The 18,793-nt window shown below is 43.4% G+C and overlaps 1 protein-coding gene across 7 annotated transcripts in view; it reads left to right on the top strand.

Moving 5' to 3' along the window:
• The window catches only part of dlg3 (discs, large homolog 3 (Drosophila)), a 104,657-nt gene that overhangs the window by 19,088 nt on the left and 66,776 nt on the right, over window positions 1-18,793 (top strand). For 4 of the 7 annotated variants that reach the window (XM_078169400.1, XM_078169401.1, XM_078169402.1 and 1 more), the window contains exon 4: window positions 1,656-1,769. In XM_078169400.1, the coding sequence (XP_078025526.1) occupies window positions 1,656-1,769 (114 nt within the window). Of the gene's footprint in view, window positions 1-1,655; window positions 1,770-7,904; window positions 9,689-18,793 lie in introns of those variants that run through there. The other 3 variants (XM_078169404.1, XM_078169403.1, XM_078169399.1) reach the window with 1 other exon arrangement.

Here is an 18,793-nt window from a genome sequence, read left to right as displayed (position 1 = left end):
TTAATTGGCATTTGTCATAGATGTGGGTGGAGTGAACCACTCAGTCCAGTTCTGTGTTGCTTTGGTAGGTGACTGTTTCCACAACAATTAGCACTGTGTTGGTGTGTGCTATTCAGCACTGATATTTTTAAACTTTTGATTGTGCAAATTACTCTCCTTTCACTACAGTACAGTTTCCTTAGCCATGCTCATTTATATGTTTGGACTAGCTCGTCTTTATTTGTAGTGCTCAAATGTAAGGCTGCTCAACATGCAAAAGCAATAATATGATTATTTTGGAAGCGATTTTAGGGGGAATGGTAATTCTTGCATAATTTTCACTAGGAAAAAAAAATAAAAATGATGGTGATGATGATGTGATTTTTTTCCTGGGGTCTGTACCAAACACGTATGTTCTCTTATTTCTGGTATATGATATGTAGGCCGCACCAAAATGTTTGTTTATAATAGAATATTGCGACATATCTTACTTTTGTCAGAAATTGCAGCTCCTGCAATATTGCGATTGTGATATTGTTATTAATTGTGCAGCCCCACTAAAAAGAGCTGATTGTTAACAACACTTAAGGAAATAAGCATACATGCTTTCTTGCCAACAGTTACGAGAAGATTGATATCGCTCTCATTTGTCTATTAAATATGGAGTTGCTGCCAGTTAGCTTAGCGTAGCAAAAACAATCAAAACAGAGGCTAACAGCTAGCCTGGCTCTGTCCAGAGTTAACAAACTGCCTACCAGCACCACTAAAACCCACTAATTCACATGTTATATCTAGTTGGTTTGATGTAAAATATACACATTGCGGTTTTACAAGGGGTTATGTGCCACGCTATTTCTTAGCCTTCTGGAGTTAGCCCACTGTGTACAATTAAACCAACAAGATATATCATACTAATTAATGAGCTTTAGACCTGTTGGTAGGTGGGTTTTGACTCCTTTGGACAGAGCCACACTAACTGTTTCCCCCTGTTTCCAGTATTTATGCTAGGTTAGGCTAGCTGACTTCTGCAAATTTGTGGGCTTTATATACAAAGATGGAGCCAGCAGCTGGTTAGCTTAGCTTAGCTTAGCATAAAGACTGGAAACAGCTTGCCTGGCGATGTTCAGTGACTTCCAAGAGTCTTGGTAAAGCTCCAAGGAAACTATATACTTGTTAAGCTCCAGAAAGTCTCTGTGACAGACCAAGAGATAACTCCAGCATGTAACTCCCTACAGAGTGGTGTAGAGAATGACTCCTAAAAATTAGCACTGATTAGCATTAAAGAATAAAAAGAAACCTGTTGGTTCTAGCTTTATATTAAATGTACAGACTACCTTCTCATGTAGTACCATTATGTCCAAATCACAAAGCTAAGCCCTGGATTTTATATTATTTTTATTGCGTAATACTTATTGCCTTTATGAAGGTGTTCCCTTCTGTGTAAAAATATTCTGTTTGCTGAATGAAGTTTTTTAAATTAATTCTCAAGGTGTGACTCGATCAGTATCAATTTTCTTATCCATCTGTAAACAAGAAAACAAATTTCCCCCAAATGTTGAACTACTCCGTTAAGGATGTTGGTAGTAATTGTCATCTTTGTTATCCACAAGTATGCTCTGAGGAGGGTTTATTATTATTATTATTTTTTTAAGATTGTATTCCCCCATGTCCCACAGGACCAGGAGGAGGAGGAGGGTGTGTCTCGGGTGCGAGTGACCAGCAGGAGGAGCCCTCACAAAGTAGAGCGAGTTTCTGGCTTGGTGACTGTGTCTCATGTCGACATGCCAAAGGTGAGTAAAGCAAAGCAAAAATTAGTTTCCCAGGAGTCTCCTGAACACATTGTCTCCTCAGAGTCTATACAAGCACCAGAAAAGGCAGCTGCTACTAACAGAGGCAGATATAAATGAACCTGATGATATTAAGAGAAATCACAGAAGTGCCCCGGCATCATAAAGAAAGAAAGAAACAAACAAACAAACAAACATGTGTTCCTGTTCTTAAAGGTTGATAACCTGTGGAACATTTTATTGTTGTTGACACATGACTGCTTAAGCACAAAGCAGTCCTCGGAATCCAGTAATTGATTTCTAGAGATTTGTTTGATCAGTTTAAATAGATTGAAGGTGCTAATTATCCGTGTTGATTGTTGTGATGTTAATATTTGATGCTAAAAATAAACATATGTGATTAAGTTTTTCGTCAGCCTGTCAACACCTACATGATAATTTGCATCTATTATGCTCAGAAAGATCATAGTAATTAATAGTATTTAGGCTTTTAATCATACCTGGACATTAATTATGTGATACTTTATAAATATTTTGTCATATCTGTCTTTACCTGCAGCTGTAAATCACTTAAACCCTAATGTACTGGTTTATGGTTTACCATGTCGAGGCTCTTGCTGCTGCTCTGCGTCTAAGATCAGAGATTTAAAGGAATAATTCAACATTTTGGGATTTATACCACTGTCGTATCTGTGTAGTAGAACAGGTATTTTTCCATTGTTGGAAAAATGCATGACATAGCAGTTTTTCCAAATCTTTCAATGCCAAGGGCTACATTTCAATGTTTCTGTTGGGCCCTCATGACAAGGCTGTCACGGCATCTGAGTAAACTATCCCGCAAGAAAGAGTTGGGCTCTATTGGCTTGTGACTAGGGCAGCCAATGGTTTGGATACAGCGGCCCTCTGTACTTTGAACAGATGGCTTCAATACTGTATAGTGACTGATCTGCACCTGCACAGTGAAGTATGATGTGGAAAAAACATGGATATATGGGAAATCCATGCGTCAATGCATATATGACCATTCTCTCGCAGTCACATGGGCAGTAATTGGATATCTATCGAATTTAGGACCAAATAATAAAGTGGATCAGATCTGATTGTCCACACCACACTGCAAAAAATCAGATCTGTGTTACATGGGAGCAAAAAAAAAATCAGATTTGGGCCACATTTGCTTGTAATTTGAGCGTAGCCTTTGTTGCTTTAGGCTAACTGTGTCCCTCTGTTTCCAGTCTTTATGTCAAGCTAAGCTAAGCTAACCACCTGCCGGCTCTAGCTTTATATTTAGCGCAGAGACATGAGAGCGCTATTGATCTTTTCACCCAACTCTTGCCATGAAAGGGAATAAGCATATTTCCCAAAATATAAAACAATTTTCTTCAAGAGTGGTGGTCAACCTGCTGCTTACATGAGCAGCAGTCATGACAGAGACATGTCTCATAGGCTAACCGTGTTCCTCAGTACGGTTAAAAGCCCTTGTGTTCACATGCCTTCCCCATTACAACACGGCCAGTGGCACATGGCAGCACAGTGGCCGCAGGCGTTGGCTTTTCAGCTGAGCCCAGAACTAGTGCAGTGGGTGGGGGGGGTGGCGGGTGGAGGTGTGAGGATCAGGGGGGGTTTGGAGGGGGTAAAAGAGAGGGAGATGCAGGCTGTAAGCACATGGATTCAATGTGCTCGTATGATAATGTCTGCATGAGGATACGGTGACAGTACAGGTTGACTCTGGATAATATGAAGCTGGCTGTGTGCGTGTGTGTGTGTGTGTGTGTGTGTATGTGTGTGTGTGTGTGACTCCCTCTATCACATGAAGGAGGGAGGTGAGGGAGCAGAGGAGGCGCAGGGAACAGGAGGGAGGGAGTGAAAGGGGGGGTGTAGAGACGAAAGATATAGTGGGGGAGGCTGGAGAGAGAGAGAGAGAGAGAGAGCAAGGCGGCTGAGAGGCGAGGGCCGGTGCAGTGCAGAGCTGGAACGGACACCCAGAGCTCAGCCTTCCTCGGGTTGCCATGGAAACCACATTCCTCCCCCGCCTGCATCCCTACAGACTGCTCTGACTCTCTCTATCTATCTCTCTCCTCGCTTCTCTGTTTTTCATCCTGTCTTTTTCATTCCTCTTTTAATTCGTGTCTTTGTTTTGTTGTTGTTTTTTTCTTTCTCCCTCTCCATCTCTCTCTTTCTGCTCTGCTTTTTTACACTGTGCACGCATCGAGCACAATCGTGATGATGCACACTCAGCAAGCACACTGATTTCACATGCGTTGCTCTCTGTGACAAGGTGAACGGGTAATTACACAGAGTTTATTTTGCATTCCCATACACTCGCGGACACATGAGCACTTTGCCGTTTTCCTCGCCATCTCTCTATTTTCTTCTATCTATTTTTATTCCCCCCTTCTGTTCAGCACCATGCTTCAGTAATGCCCCCTCTAGTCATCGCATTTCTGCCCACACATAGGGCACCTTAGCTTCGTTTCTCTACGGTTGTGGCGTCTGTCGTGAACCTGCAACACCTTCATTATATTCTATCAACTGCCTTCGCCTTCCTGTCAGTTTCCGGCTCGTCTCTTAATCTCCTGCTTGCACTCCGTTTCATAGCTCTCTTTCTTTCTGCTTCTGCATGTACAAAATCTAAAATGCTGTTCCTTAGCCACGCAGCTCTGATACAATCTCCCACTCTTGCCATCTTGTATTCCTCATTTTGCTCCGTGTGTATGCTTCTCTCTCTCATTACTCCATCAGTTGGAGGTACTGTGTTTGGTGTGTGTGGTGAAGCAGCAGCTGTTCTCTGCCACTGAGGCCTATTAATAGGAGTCTTAGCCGTTTAGCCTTTGTTTTCTGCGTCTGTATCGCTGGGAGAGCATCGTGGAGGCTCCTCAGCAGATTACATTGGCTTTTAGTACAGGACTGATAAGTGTCTTTTCAGTTTTCTGTCTTGGGGTCTCTGTCCCTTTGCCATGCACAAACCTCCCCCACTCCTCTTGCACATTCACACTTCACAAAGCTATGATTCACTGAGCAGTGGAAGCCATCACTGTTAAGATTCACCTAAAGATTTAATCCTTTCAATACGTGGAGGAAACAAGTGGATTCTGCTAAGATGCATCAATGCCTGAGAGAGACTTTTAAGACTTGCTTCCTCACCCCCCTCTTGCAGTTAGTTAAGGCTACAGTAGAGCAGCTTAGTACGTACTGATATGGAGCTGCCTCTTTAAGACTGCCTCACTACCGACTGTCCTTTTATGGTGCTGCATCCGGTCAGGTGACAAAGGAGTAGTCGCACAGCTTCTCTGAGAAATGCCTAGAAATGACTGAAAAGCTCAATACATGGTGTGTGCTGTGGTTGGGGGGGTTGTAATGCTCATTACGATAGCATGTGTGCGTGTGTGAGTCTGTGTGTGTGTGTGTGTTACAGGGTGTCCAGGTGGGTTTATGTAATAAGGGCCGTGCAGGCTGATGCTGAGCTGATAGTGTTGGGGGAGCTGCAAGGTGGGATGCGGTAGAAGCATCTCTGTTGAAAAGCGCAGGATAATTTCCTCGTTCATGCCATAAATCACAGGTCCATCTTTTTCATTTGTCAACAGGAGGTCAGAGGTTACCGCTTTCATTTCACAAGATAAATCACCTAATGCTGTTGAGCCTCTCCAGTCCGAGCAGTTTAATTGGGCGCAATATTTATCAAGGACCACATACGCAAACACATCTCACTCATGCATGAATGTATACACACATATACTACTTGTGCATCGATACATGCTAGAGCAGTGTCTCTTTTTTATACTGCCATGAGGCCGACAACATAGCTATTCATCTGGGTTTACCAAAGCAGAGTTGTTCTTGTTGTATTTCCTCCAGGATAGTTATTAAATTTGGTAAGAGTCAGAGTGTAATTACAAGCTAACAGTTCAATCACACCCTGCTGTGAAGTGTTGTTTCTGTGTTTGTGACAATTCACTGTTTCAGTAATTATGACAAAAATGTTTTTCTCGCCTCTTTGAGAGCAGAACGCCTGTGTCCACATGTTAGGAGGTAAACTAAACCACATTTCTTTGATAGTTTTACATTCTCTCCATCTCTGGTATTTATGTCCAGCCACTAAAGAAGTGCCGGTAACTGAATATTGCTTTTTCGGCTTGGCACTGTGTCACAAATGAAAAAGCTAATCTTATATAGGTGACAGCTTTATGATGTTATAAACTGCAGATTAAATTTGACAATATTGTGTAATCTAATACAAGGACGCTGCAAACGACAAACCTGAAAAATAATAGTGTAATTGAGTCGAACCAAAACTTAGGCTGTGCAGTCGCGACAAAAATTTGACATAATCTGCACAAAGGTTGTGTTTACTGCAGGGCTGTGGTGTTTGATTACACTACATTGTACTAATGTGGGTTTAATGCCATCTGTGTAAGGTTGCAGTTGCCTTGATTCCACATAATCAGCTCTCTACTGAAATGTTCACTTTTAAAGAAGCTGAGGTTAAGAGGAATTAAAACAGAATGTCTAGTTGTCTTTCTCCACAAAATTACCTTGAAAATGGAGCTGTCTTCCACGACATGTGCACCAACACTACATTAACATTCAAGACCTTTTCTTTCCTGTAATAGCTCGGATGTGATTAGTGCATATTAACTTCCTGTATTCCTCTTCCTGCTCTCCTTGTGATACAGAAAACCAGCGATTGATTGGCTCTAAAAAAGACCTACCAAATTCTTTATATATTTTATATTATGTAATATTTAAAGGGAGAGGTTTCTTTCCCCTTGAGGGACAAAATACGTCTAGTTCATATCAGGGAGATGTGTGTGCGTATGTGCACGCCCACCCATACAGATGACATATCTGTGTCCATTCAGCACAGGGGATCTTTCTCTGTCTGTTTCCCCTGCCTCTATCATGTGTATCCTGCTTCATTCCTTCATTTTGTGCCGTACAGTATGTTTTTTTTTACACTGCAAACCCTCTGTGTGGTGAATGCGATGAGGACAGTTTATAAGAGAGACGGAGCGAGGCTTGAGAAGGATGGTTGCAACATGTGCTCGGTCATGTGTGCTGTGATCGATATGCTTACATCGTCCTTTCAAGCCGCTGCGTGGAAGCCCCGCCTCGCCGTTCTGATTGGCTTCAGCAGGGTTTGTGGCTGCATCCGACAATCTAACTTGAGGCATTCAGTGGTTTCTAGCCTCTGTTTAAAGATGCCCAAGTTGCTCCTCTTTTTTTTTTTTTTTTTTTGCTCTCTGCTTGGCAAATCTCTGTCGGTTACAGTGAAAGAATATCATCATAATGAAGTGAGTTACTGTTGCATGTAATTTTCAGTGAGCCTGCTGTGTGTGCCTCCTGGTAGGGCTGCAACACAATGCAGTCTGCCCTCGCCCTGAAATCCTGCTCAGTGTAACATAAATGTTGCACAGATGCACATTAATATACACATGATTTAAAGTCACTGTGTCTTATATGTTAGTCAAAGCAAAAACAGGCACTAGCATTCATGTATGAGCACTGTAACATGCAGATTATGTACAAATACACTCTCTCCCCCATGCAGACACACCCAGCTCTGTTCCCCGTCACATTTCATTAATAATGCATATATGCAGGGCTTTAATGGCGACACTGTAACATTCCCTTTAGTTCTCTAAAAAAAATAAACCTACACCCTCAGTGTCAGGATGCTTTATATCTAGCTGTGATCAATCCACACATTCATAAGCCTGCACAACGGTTCACGGGCAGTCCAATTGCATTACTGAAACTATAACTGCCACAGATACATGAAAGCTATATAGTCGTCCCCCCCCCCCCCCCACACACACATTCTCACTCTCAATCTCTTCCTCCACCCACTCGAAAGCCCAAGCGTGTAATCTTGTTGGTTTTGTACACATGTGTTGATGTCATCATTGTGAACATAAAATATTTCCCCTATGGTTCTTAAACAAGGCTCGGGGAGTGCAGCTTTTCCTCTCGCTATGCTTATTTTGACCCGATCCTGCACATGTGGAGGACTTAACAATAAAATTAATTCAGTGGCAGCAGTGCTGCTTTGCTAGTAGTAATACTAAAAAAAAGGAAGAGGGGTAGAGAGTGATGTAAAGTAATGCAGCGTGATTCAAAGGCATCACTGTTGAGGGGCAGGTCTAGTGATACCCAGGAGGAAAAAAGGATTTTCATCTGCTGCACCTGCTTCCATTGTGAGATTATGTACAGATGTGTGCTGTGACACAGAGCCCGAGGTTCGCGAAAGACATGCACAAGTAAGCTGTGAAGCTGAACTAGAGATGACTGAGGAGGTGACCAGTGACCAGTCGGAGGGACAGGGGTGCTCACTGTAAGTTGGATTTTGGCTGCATTGGTCTGATGAAAAACATGGATCAGACTCTCAATCGGTGGATCGGGGTCGAGGGTCGACGCTGGCAGGCTGCAGACTACGACTTCCTGACCTTTGTATTGAGGAAATAGGCAAATGCAACGCTTTCATTGTGCTTTGATTTGTGAAGCAGCACCTTTTCACCCAAGGCAGGCAGCAGTGAGGTTGAGCCGCCGCAGCCCCTTTAAGAGCAGCTAGTGAAGCGCTCAGTCCTGTTGGTGCTGCTGCTGCTGCTGCTGATGGCAGCGCTGCCAGTTGATTGGCTGTGGCTGTCAGGGCTGAGGTGCTGGAGGGATGCTGCTACGTATCGCTCTCTCCCCCTCCCTCCCTGCTTCTCTCTCTCTCCGTCCCTCTCTCTCTCTGTCTCTCGCTCTCCATCTCCCTCTTGCTTGCTCGCATCCCTCTGAATAATCCACATCTAGGGCAAGCTGGCTGAGAGGCGATCCAGTGCTCAGCTCCTCTCTGCAGGCTGAGAAAAGAGACAGAGAGAGAAAGACAACGCTTTTCAACGCAGGAGGAAAAACGTGAGATTTTGACAGAGCGGGAAGATACCAAGAATTAACAGAGGAAGATTTTCATCTGCGGATATCATTTATTTATACATATTGTTTATATATCTATATATATATTTGTACACACGCATATAGATATTTATATATATATACATTTATCCCTGTACATAACTGTATTTGTGCTTGTCTGTTTATATTAATATTTTTATATGTATTTGTGTGTGTAAATATATATGATATATAAACAAAAGAATATATATATATCTATGAATTTATATGCGTATCACTGTGAACCAAGAGAAGCAAGAGGAAATTTCTATCATCGGGGCTGGTCTCTGATTGTGTGGTCGTATACAATATTTTGAATATTTCCTTTGATCTTCTACGTCAAGAGGACAAAGACTACGTGCCCATTTTGTATTTTTGTTTTCCTGTTGCTGCTTCCCGTCCCTCCTGATCTTTTTTTTTTTCTACGTCCAAGAGGAATAAAGCGGAGAGTGACAGGATTTGACGAAAAAGGGAAAATCTGTAGAAATTCCTGTGATTAGTGTTATTTCCGTCGGCATTAGCGCTCTGTGAGCCGATCACAGCGTGCTGTGTGAGATCTGAGGAGGCAGCAGAGACAGAGTGCCACGCCGCTCAGCTCAGCATCAGCCCCAGCCAGCACAGCCAGCATGCACAAACACCACCACTGCTGCAAGTGCCCAGAATGTTATGAGGTGACCCGTATGGCTGCCCTGCGTAGGATGGACGCCCCGTCGTATGGAGGAGACTGGCAGGCCGAGCCCTATGGATACCCGCCTGGGTACGGGGGAGGCCAGACCTTACCCCCTCCGGCCTCAGGGGGAGGTGGAAGCATGGGAGGAGGAGGGGGCACTTTGGGGAGAAGTAAGGGCAAGATTATGTCTGGTGGGGGCCCTGGAGGCCCCAACCCAAAGGGCCAATCCAAGGGTGGCCCCAAAGTAAACGGCAACAACTCCAGTGGACAAGGAGGATGGTGGCCCGAGTGCACCTGTACCAACCGGGAGTGGTATGACCAGGTAACTCATCTTCCTTACTCTGTTAGATAGCTGGGGCCTGTGAGGCCTGGCAGGGGAGGACTGGGATCAGATGAGCTGCTGCTGTAGTAAAACAGAGACCAACATGTATGAGCTGTCGCTTTATGAAAGAGAATTCATATTTAGTATTCATCTCAAGCCCTCAGTTTCCCATTTGTTGACTGTGGTTCCTCTATTGGAAGCAGAGTAAGGAGAACAGAACAAGACTGATCCAGTTCCACTGCACACACACATGGACATCATCTTCATGTTTGGATTTCATGCAGATGACTAATGCTTATACATTTAACACACCTAGTGTATGTCGTCAAAGGCTTACGCTGATGCAGTTAACATAGGCCAAAAAAAATGGTGCATTTTCATTCATTGAAGCAGCACTGAGATGCAGTTTGCAATTATTTTAAGTAATCTGTCGAGCCGGTAGCTCCATCATCACATACTGAGTTTGCACATTAGATGTAAGAAATAGATTTCACAGAGATCAACTAATTGCAGGGTTGTGTCTCATTAGCTCAGAGTCGATGAAGAGATGATGAAATCGATCCCTGATACCAGCTCCGTTTCTTATTCGGCCTTGGTTTTTTAAGCAAGCCATTTTGCTCAAAGGGATCACACTATAATGATTATGTTGTCAGAAAAAATAAAGAATCAGCAGTAATCTGTGTCTAAAAGCTGCCTGTCATACATGCCGCACACTGTGAATGAAACTGCTTCTTTACATGTGCTCCATTTTGTTTCTATTATCCCCATTTATGTACGTGTATTTATAAATCACAGTTGATGAAAGGTCAGAACGGCTTCAGAAGCACAGTCTTTAATTAAGGAAGGTGCATGTATGCGAGCATGCGAGTGAGCTCGGGGTGGGGGAAGGGTAGCTTGGTGAGCATGAGATTCAAGGAATGGTTCTCGCTGTGCATGAGTATGTGTCTATGTAGAACTCGTATTTGCGGCAAGCGAAGCCGCTGCATTGTTTGTAGCCCCTCCGTTTTATGTCTGATCGCGCTTTGGCCAACAAATGTGAGGCAGTAGGAGGAAGAGAAGGTGAGAAGATGCACGGGGGTAAAATGGAGGCTGAAATTTCAGTGGCAGAGTGGAAGAGATCCCCCTGAGCTGAGCCCAACATATGAGACGCAACCTGGCTGATATTAGCAGATTACTACAACCAAGGAGAGGTTTGAGGAGGCAAAAAGAGATTCACACTTTCCCCTTGTTCGTGTAAAATCTGTTGCAAGCCTTTTTCTTCCGGACCAATCAAGCTTATTTCACACATTTGAACGCTCACAGCAGATGTGATTATGTAAGCATTTATTGCTTACATGGAGATTTTTACTCTCCATCAGTATTTCCACCTATATTTTCCCCTGCTCCTTTCCAGCATGTGTATTCCACATTGAACTGACAGTGATTAGTATGTTGCATCTTGATTCATGTAGATCACATGTTGTCAAAACAGCACTGTTAATGGATAAACCACCATGCAGAATTCTATCTGGACAGCTCCTATCCTTTCGAAGGATCCTTGCTGCCTTGCTGTATCATGCGAATGTGCACCACCACACAAAAACTCCAACCTGGCGTTCAGGGATCCAGTCCAGGAGGGTCTGCGTTGGAATAAAAAGAGCTGGAATTACAGAGAACGAATGTGCGATGGATGATGGTGGGGGGAAAACCAGCAGTCAGTGGGGTGAAAATGCTAAGGTTGAAAAAGAGAGAAATAAGCCAATAAAGGCAGGCCTGGAGAGGGGGAGGGGGTTATGTAAGAGGAGGCAGTTGGTGGTGCTGTCAGAGAGAGAGAGAGCGAGCGAGGCCCTGACACTGTGGACAAGCATCTGTCCCTCCATCTCTTAAAACAGGCCCAGTATGTGCTCCCCTTTCCTATGAACGAGCGGGCTGTATAGCGCACGGCATGGATGGAGATGCAACCCCACCCCCCGCCCCAGCCCCCCACCTTCCTCAGCTCTCCTCAGTCACCATTGCTCATCCTTTGGGTGGGAAATGTGAATGCTACCCCTCCCCCACTACCTATACACAGCCAGAGAGCAGGGCAGTAATCACACACGCCCAACCACACATGCCTATTATCTTATAGCTTTCATAACAACTCGTGTTTTTGGATGCCAGCATGATGACAAGCAATAACCTTGCACAGTCATTCAGAATTACCCGAGCCGGCTTTTTATAGCTGGATCATTGACATTTTTAAATGGCTTCTGCAGCCATGAACATTTCATGTATGTGTGAGGGAATCATTACACGACCCCAGCGCGTAATGATGCCATATTAATTTTTTTCACCCCCCCCCCCCCCCCCTTCTGTCATCTATTTACTAAATGATTGTGCTGCTTTTGTCGAGAGCTTGCTAGGTTAATTATGGATGACTCCAGTTGGGATTATAAGAACATTCTTTAAAACAAGAGCTTTTGAATTTAAATCTGAGGAAAAGTAGAGACCTCGGTCTGCTGGGAGCTTCAGTCAGAAAGCTGTCTCTTCCCCCCGCGGGCTCCAATATGTCTTTGTGTGTTCTCCAGCTCTGTGGCTATGATTAGCTTAAAATATTAATTGGATTTTACTTTATTTATTAGCATCTAGATTCAGTCCAAAATGCTTTGCCATTGTTTGTAACAGGCCTCTGTAGTGGCAGCGGTGTTTTAAATGAATGCACAGGCACGGTGGGCGTTCCATGTCGAACACTCCCATAGGTGATTACGACTCCAAAAGGCTTCAGGCCTTGATAAGAAAGGTTTCTGCACGTGTGTGTATATGTGTGTGTGTGTGTCTCTTACAGTCACATTGATTTATCAGTGTCATTGGTCCGTACATCTGTCCGATGAGATTTTTTTGGGGGCCGGATTTTGTTCACCATTCGTGTAACAGCAACCCAGAGAGTATTAACGGATGGGATTTACATGTGCTCCATGTCCAAATGTCTTGAGCTGGATCCCCTACTGTGATCTTGAAAGGCTCCATCTAAAACCTGGAATATTCTCATCAGATCAAGAGAGATTTATCTATGAGCTTGTCTTGGAATAAAGAGGCAAGAAATATGTGATCTGAATGGAAGTGCACTCAGCGTATCCATGCGTTGTTTTTGGAATTCTAGTGTGAATGATAACACTGAAGTGGACGTTTTCATTCCACCTGCAGGTACAGTCCAGTGTGACGCACAGTTACTGCAGGGTGGTTTTCAAGTCTCAAGTAAGAGACTTAAAAACATATTGTGTCTAACATTACACATCGGTATTTCTTTTCTGATAGATAAGCCAGAAAGACAGTGGATTCCCTACTATAGCGGGGAGAGCATTGCTAAAAGAGACATTTGGTCCAATAACAGGATAAATACCTTTTAAACCTCATTGTTACAGGTGAACACTGCATTAAAAGGGAAAATTAAGAATATAGAAAAGACACAAGACGTAATAGATGTTATGGATGATGCTTAGCTAGAGGGGTTACAGCCGTGAGGATGGCCCAACCCAAAACACGACCCAATAATAGCCCATTTCCAAGCACGTGCCGGCTTTGCACAACTCAACTTGACTTGGTGCGTCAGCCCAGCGCAGCAGGGATTTGCATCTCCATTCAGCAGCGCTTCCAGCTTGAAGGTGTGTCTTTAACTGATGATACCCATGTGCTTGTGAACCAGCTGAACAATTATCTGTACGCCGCGTTGGTGTCAGAAATTTTCTTGTATTGCTGTCAGAGTTTTTAAATTTTCTAAACTTTCAGCACTAAACAAATGTGCGCTGGATGCCCATCTCCTGCATGGTCTTCTTGCTCCAAACAGGAAGCAGGGCTTGTTTTTTTTTTTCCCACAGAGACGCTGTTGAGACTGATGACATATCTGCTGTGTGCGGCAATAGCAGTAGAGACTATTTAAAGGTCCAGGTGTAGGATGTTGTTGAATCGTCACTGATACTCATATTAAAACTCAAAATACTCAGTAAATCTGACGTCACTGCAACCTGATTGAAAGCAGTCGTGTGTCTTTTGGCCTTTCTGGAGATGGTCCATCTCAAGTGCAACTCGACACAACTCAGCACTTAAACTGGTAATGGAAGCACAAATCCATGCAGCATGATCTGATTTGCTGTGGCCAAATGTGACAGTGAAAAAGCCTCATGATATTTTTCTGAATCATTCCGTCATCTTCTCTGACTCCTAGTACTCATGAAAGGAGGCTCCTCATAAGGTCAGGCAACCTTGACCTTGAGAAATAAGGACATTTTGAAAGCTTTGTTGTGAGTTCTTATTAATAGACTCGCAATATTTGTGTGTTTACCTTCATAATTTTGGCTGTGGAGCTCTTTCACAACACAGGTGGCCATGATGTATAGCGGTGTGTCATATTTTTATGTTTTGCCAGAAGTGTCAACACAATGACTTCTGTTATTGCCTGGCAGATAAGGACAACACCCCAGGTATGGGGGAGTTGGTTGGCCTCTTCAACCCCAGATTTTTTTTACCTCTTTAATATAGCAGTGACACTTGCTGGTGTTTTTAGGTGTGACCCCTCTGCGAGTCCTTGATGTGGTTCTCTCTTTCTCTTGCAGCAATCCAAGACTTCAGGGTTCAAATTTTCTTTTTTGTATATGTGTATGCCCTTTTTTCTTTTTTATATTTGATCATTTAAAATTAGATTTAAAATTTTCAATTAAATTTAAAATCATGCACGTCATTTCGTCACCTTCTGCATAATTAAACATTATATTCAACGCTGATCATTATAACAATTCTGAAAGACTATCACACCTAAAATACAGCACCAAAAATGATAAAAAAAACAGCCTATTTTATCAGCTTGTATGATTCCACTCATGTGTCAGATGTCATAATACCTCTGACACCTTAAAGCTTCAGCAATATGCTAACATCAGATTGCATTTCATCTGCGGACCCTTCTCCCCCATGCTGTCCCTGTCTCTCTGTCGCACTGAACCCCAGAAAGCATGTTTGCTAAATTCAGTAGGAGGCAAAAACAGGCTCATGCAGTGTAATTACTCTGTGAAATGTGTCTGTACTGCAGCTCAAACCCTCAGCTAAACAATGTGAAATGTTTTTAACCTCTTACAGACAAATAATTGAAATGTCTTGTGATTTTGTCGTGTATTATCGCATCTGCCACAAACTTACATAATGACATTACACATCAATAACATATGATGTAAGATCGGTAACCTACACTCAGCATGTTTAGCCGTCTAGCCACACACTGATTGCTTCAAACCACAGAATACTAAAACACGAGATGCAAAAGATCTGGTGTCTGTGCCTCCAACTTTCACAGTATGCACTTTGCTGTTCAGACCAAAGATTCACGATGAGATGAAACCATTTTATAACATTGCAGCGATATGTACTGGCCCACCTCAACTCGACACAAGCCGGCTGATAGTGTGGCCTGCAATCCAGCTTGTCAAGTCGCCAGCAGCTGGTTTTATATTGGCACGTCACCTGTTTCAACAGCCAATCAGCTTGTAGTGGAGCGGAGCTGGTCAAGTCAGCCGTTCACCTGCTGTGGCATTCTCTGACAACAGCCCTCGGTCCCCGCAGAGCCCGTTTCATTTACATCCTCACTGCTGCTGACACGTGTCGGCCTCTGTTCCTAAAAGTGTATTGTGTCGAACAGTGGATCACTGCTGCTGCTGGCTGTGTGTGCACATGTCACAGAGACAGCAGCAATTGAAAAAACAGTATTCTTAGGCCCTGATCACATTGTAATTGTTTTAAGTAAGAATTAAGCTTTTTGCTCACAACGCACCTCACGTTTCTGCACTCTAGGCACCTAGCACTGCGCCGCAGTGCTCTGAACTCCTTGAGTTTAAAAAACTTTGACACATAGCAGAAAAGTGCTCCACATCATCTCTTTTCCTCATCTTTTGTGGTGGTCACAACAACCAGTTTACAGTTGGTTAACATTAGAGGAGAAACTGGTGGTAGTGGTTGCTGGATACCCAGAACTATACAGCACTACCATAGACAGCAGGAGGTCAAACTGCTGACGAGTTATCGTAAAATATGCCTGGAAATGGCCGTCGTGGAGGCGGAGCTCCTGGATCAACTGGCGGTACTCCCCGTGATCCACCCTCTTTTTTAGGGTCTCATGTACCCACACAGATCGGCTTCCCTGTGTCCAACAAACTAATTGCTGACAGCCTCTCACCCTCAACCAGAGCTACAGCAAGTACCCTCTGCCTCGCTAGACAAAAAAATCGCTAGATTGTTTACTTGGGAAGGTTAGTGTAAAGACGTGATGGGGTGGTTGCCTGGCAACCGCAGCAAGCTTTTTTTTTTTTTTTTTTTTTTTTTTTTTTAACTAGCAACCTGCAAAATCTTTTCTGTTTGATCGGGGCCTAAGTCGTTACTTGTACCTGACAAGCCAGAAGTTAGAATGGAAGTACACTGAGTCGTTACTATGGAGACGATACACCGTCTCGTCTAGCTACATGAGGGTAAACTGGCAGGTTTTTAAAACGTCGCTGACCAGTGCGTTGCAAATTTTAACAGGTCTCGTCACGAATCTTTGGTCTGAACTGGACTTCAGGAGACTCTTCTCATCTACAGCTTTGGTGTATTTTTACATTAGAAATTGTACAAACTTAAAACCAACCAAAGCATATTATGACAGAGTTTTGCCATCTCCTGTAGTTTTATGAACAGTTGTTCCAGTCAGAATGTAGAACAGCCTCAGTCGTCAGTGTAAGTGGATTTTGTGAAAACATCCTTTACTCCTGTGTGACCTGTATTTCCTGCAAAGAAAAGATTCAGGCAATAAGATCCAGTACAGTGTAGTTTCTCCGTATTATTAATGAGCTTTGACAGTTTTCAAGCACACTGAAGAGCTCCCAGGCTTTGTGCAAGGAACCCACAGTATTAGCCAATACAGTTTAACTGAAAGTAGTTTCAAAATGGCTGTTACACATTTGCCGATTTTGAATTCCAAATCCTCAATTTGTTGCACAAAGCTTTTACTTCGGTGCCACATTTGGGTTCAAGGACATCATGGAGCAGCAGCTACCGGTTAATATCAGTGTCACGCTAGTCTGTTCACTTGTCACTATGTTAATGTAGCAAAAGGAGAAAAAATACACTTGTTGGTTAACTCAGAATGTTAAGATAAACGTGAAAGAAAAATAAATTTGTTGCAATGTTTGGTCCAGCTGAGAACATCATTTTATCTCTTTGCACTCAGTGCTTCGGTATTTGCACATTAGTGCTGCAGAAAACACTGAATTTGTATCATTTTTTAATTACACTGAAACTGATTTTTGGGGAAAAAAATGTCTTTGAGCTTTTCAAAACTGCTAGAAAAATGAAATCATGATTGAAATGCCAACAGTCCATTTTACTGATCTCATACAAATTCATAGCAGATAATTTAATTTTAGTTGTCTGCTAGCAAACCTCCTACATCATATCTACCTTCTGCGCTTGCCTGTCTCTCTCCCACACACGCACACACACACACACACACACACGCACACAGTATGAGCACACACACCCATGCCCGACACAGACCTTTACCCAAAAACAAAGTGTTCCTTACCAATGAAAATTTGAGGGTTAAGAGAGGATGGTGAATCATGGGAAATGCACTACGAAACAAGGGAGACAAGGTGCACTGCAATATTTATGTGCACTTTGACAAAAGTTTGCTTTTTATATGCTGTAAGAGGGGGCAGGGACAGAGCGCCAGAGAAAAGGCCAGTCAGACGCTGACGTGAGCGTGCAAGGGAGACAAGCGAGCCACCATTATGGGAGCTGAAGCGCTTGATCTGTGATGGGGAGCTGCTGTAGCTGTGACCCAAGACCTCAGCTGCGTTGACTACCACCTCCTACACTTCTCTTAAAAGCCTTCACTCAGTAGCTCTGTTGTTCTTTACCTTTGCGTCGCGTTCACAGACTGAATCTGCTCTTATTGTTTCAACATGGAGGTCCTCTGTGAAACGCAGGATTCACTGGAACGCATTGTGTCCTCTGCCAACGCAGATTAAACACTCATCAAGTGGTGTCCTCATTACTGCAGTTTGGCCACAGCAAGGTGATACATATATAGGCTTTTGTACAGTTTACAGGTGCAGTTGCCTGAAGCTGCAGATCGTGTGTGTCCTGCTGGAAGCCGAGACTACCGTGCCCCTGTGATCCATATGGTCATTGTCAGAGGCCCTGCCAGGGCTCAGCCCCATATCAGCTCGCCTGCTCCCCTCTCTGGCTCTCGCTGCCAGCCAGGGGAGGAGGGGAGAGAAGAAAGGAGAAGGGAGGGGAATGCTGTTTGTTTGTTTGCTTGCCTGCTTTGTTTTATTTAGGGGCTTTTGCTGATCACAGTAGCGACTGGCCTAGAAATGTGACTGTGCTGCGCAGGGCAGAGTGGACTCCTGATTCAGCGATGGAAGCATCAGATTTTCCTTTAGAGAGAAGAGAAGCGAGGGACATGGGGCCTTTGATGGGATGAGGTGGCAGCGCTAAACGCTATACCACTGTTGCTGTTAATTAAAAGAATCAGACGTCAGTGTGTGATAGATTCTATGTGCAGATATGAACGCTTTTTCCTCTCTCCCCCTGCTATGCTAGACTCGTTTTAGCAGGAGTGTGCTAGCATTCTCAGCAAGGTGCAGCAGCTCCATCACCCACATGCTGCCGTGGAATATGTGTATATCCAATCAATACCAGAGAAGAGCTCGTCCCTAAGCCTTCTGACTCCTCTTCATTTTTGTGGGGGTGTGTGGGTGCTTTCGACAGCGCTTGTGCTTTTATTTCTTTTATTTAACCATCATATCAGCTGTTATTTTGGTAACACTTTACAATAAGGTACACAAACTCCTGAGTAGAGACAGTGCCATAGAAACAGGAGCTAATTGCATAATAATGACTACACATGACTAGTAATTAGGTTCCAAATATATGATATATATAGTATTACATATTTATATAGAAGATATATATATATATATATATATATATATATGTATATATCTGAGAAATGAGCATTGTCTATTGAATTTTTGTAAATCTGCATACTGGCCACATATGATTTTCTTACCATAAATTCTCCAACAGGTCTTTATTTCGTATTATTCCCTGTTTTATAAG

The sequence above is a fragment of the Epinephelus lanceolatus genome, chromosome 7 (assembly GCF_041903045.1).
Source record: "Epinephelus lanceolatus isolate andai-2023 chromosome 7, ASM4190304v1, whole genome shotgun sequence".
In the NCBI taxonomy this organism is placed as follows: domain Eukaryota; kingdom Metazoa; phylum Chordata; class Actinopteri; order Perciformes; family Serranidae; genus Epinephelus; species Epinephelus lanceolatus.
The sequence above is the reverse complement of the archived record's forward strand: the minus strand, read 5'-3'. Positions and strand labels throughout refer to the sequence as shown.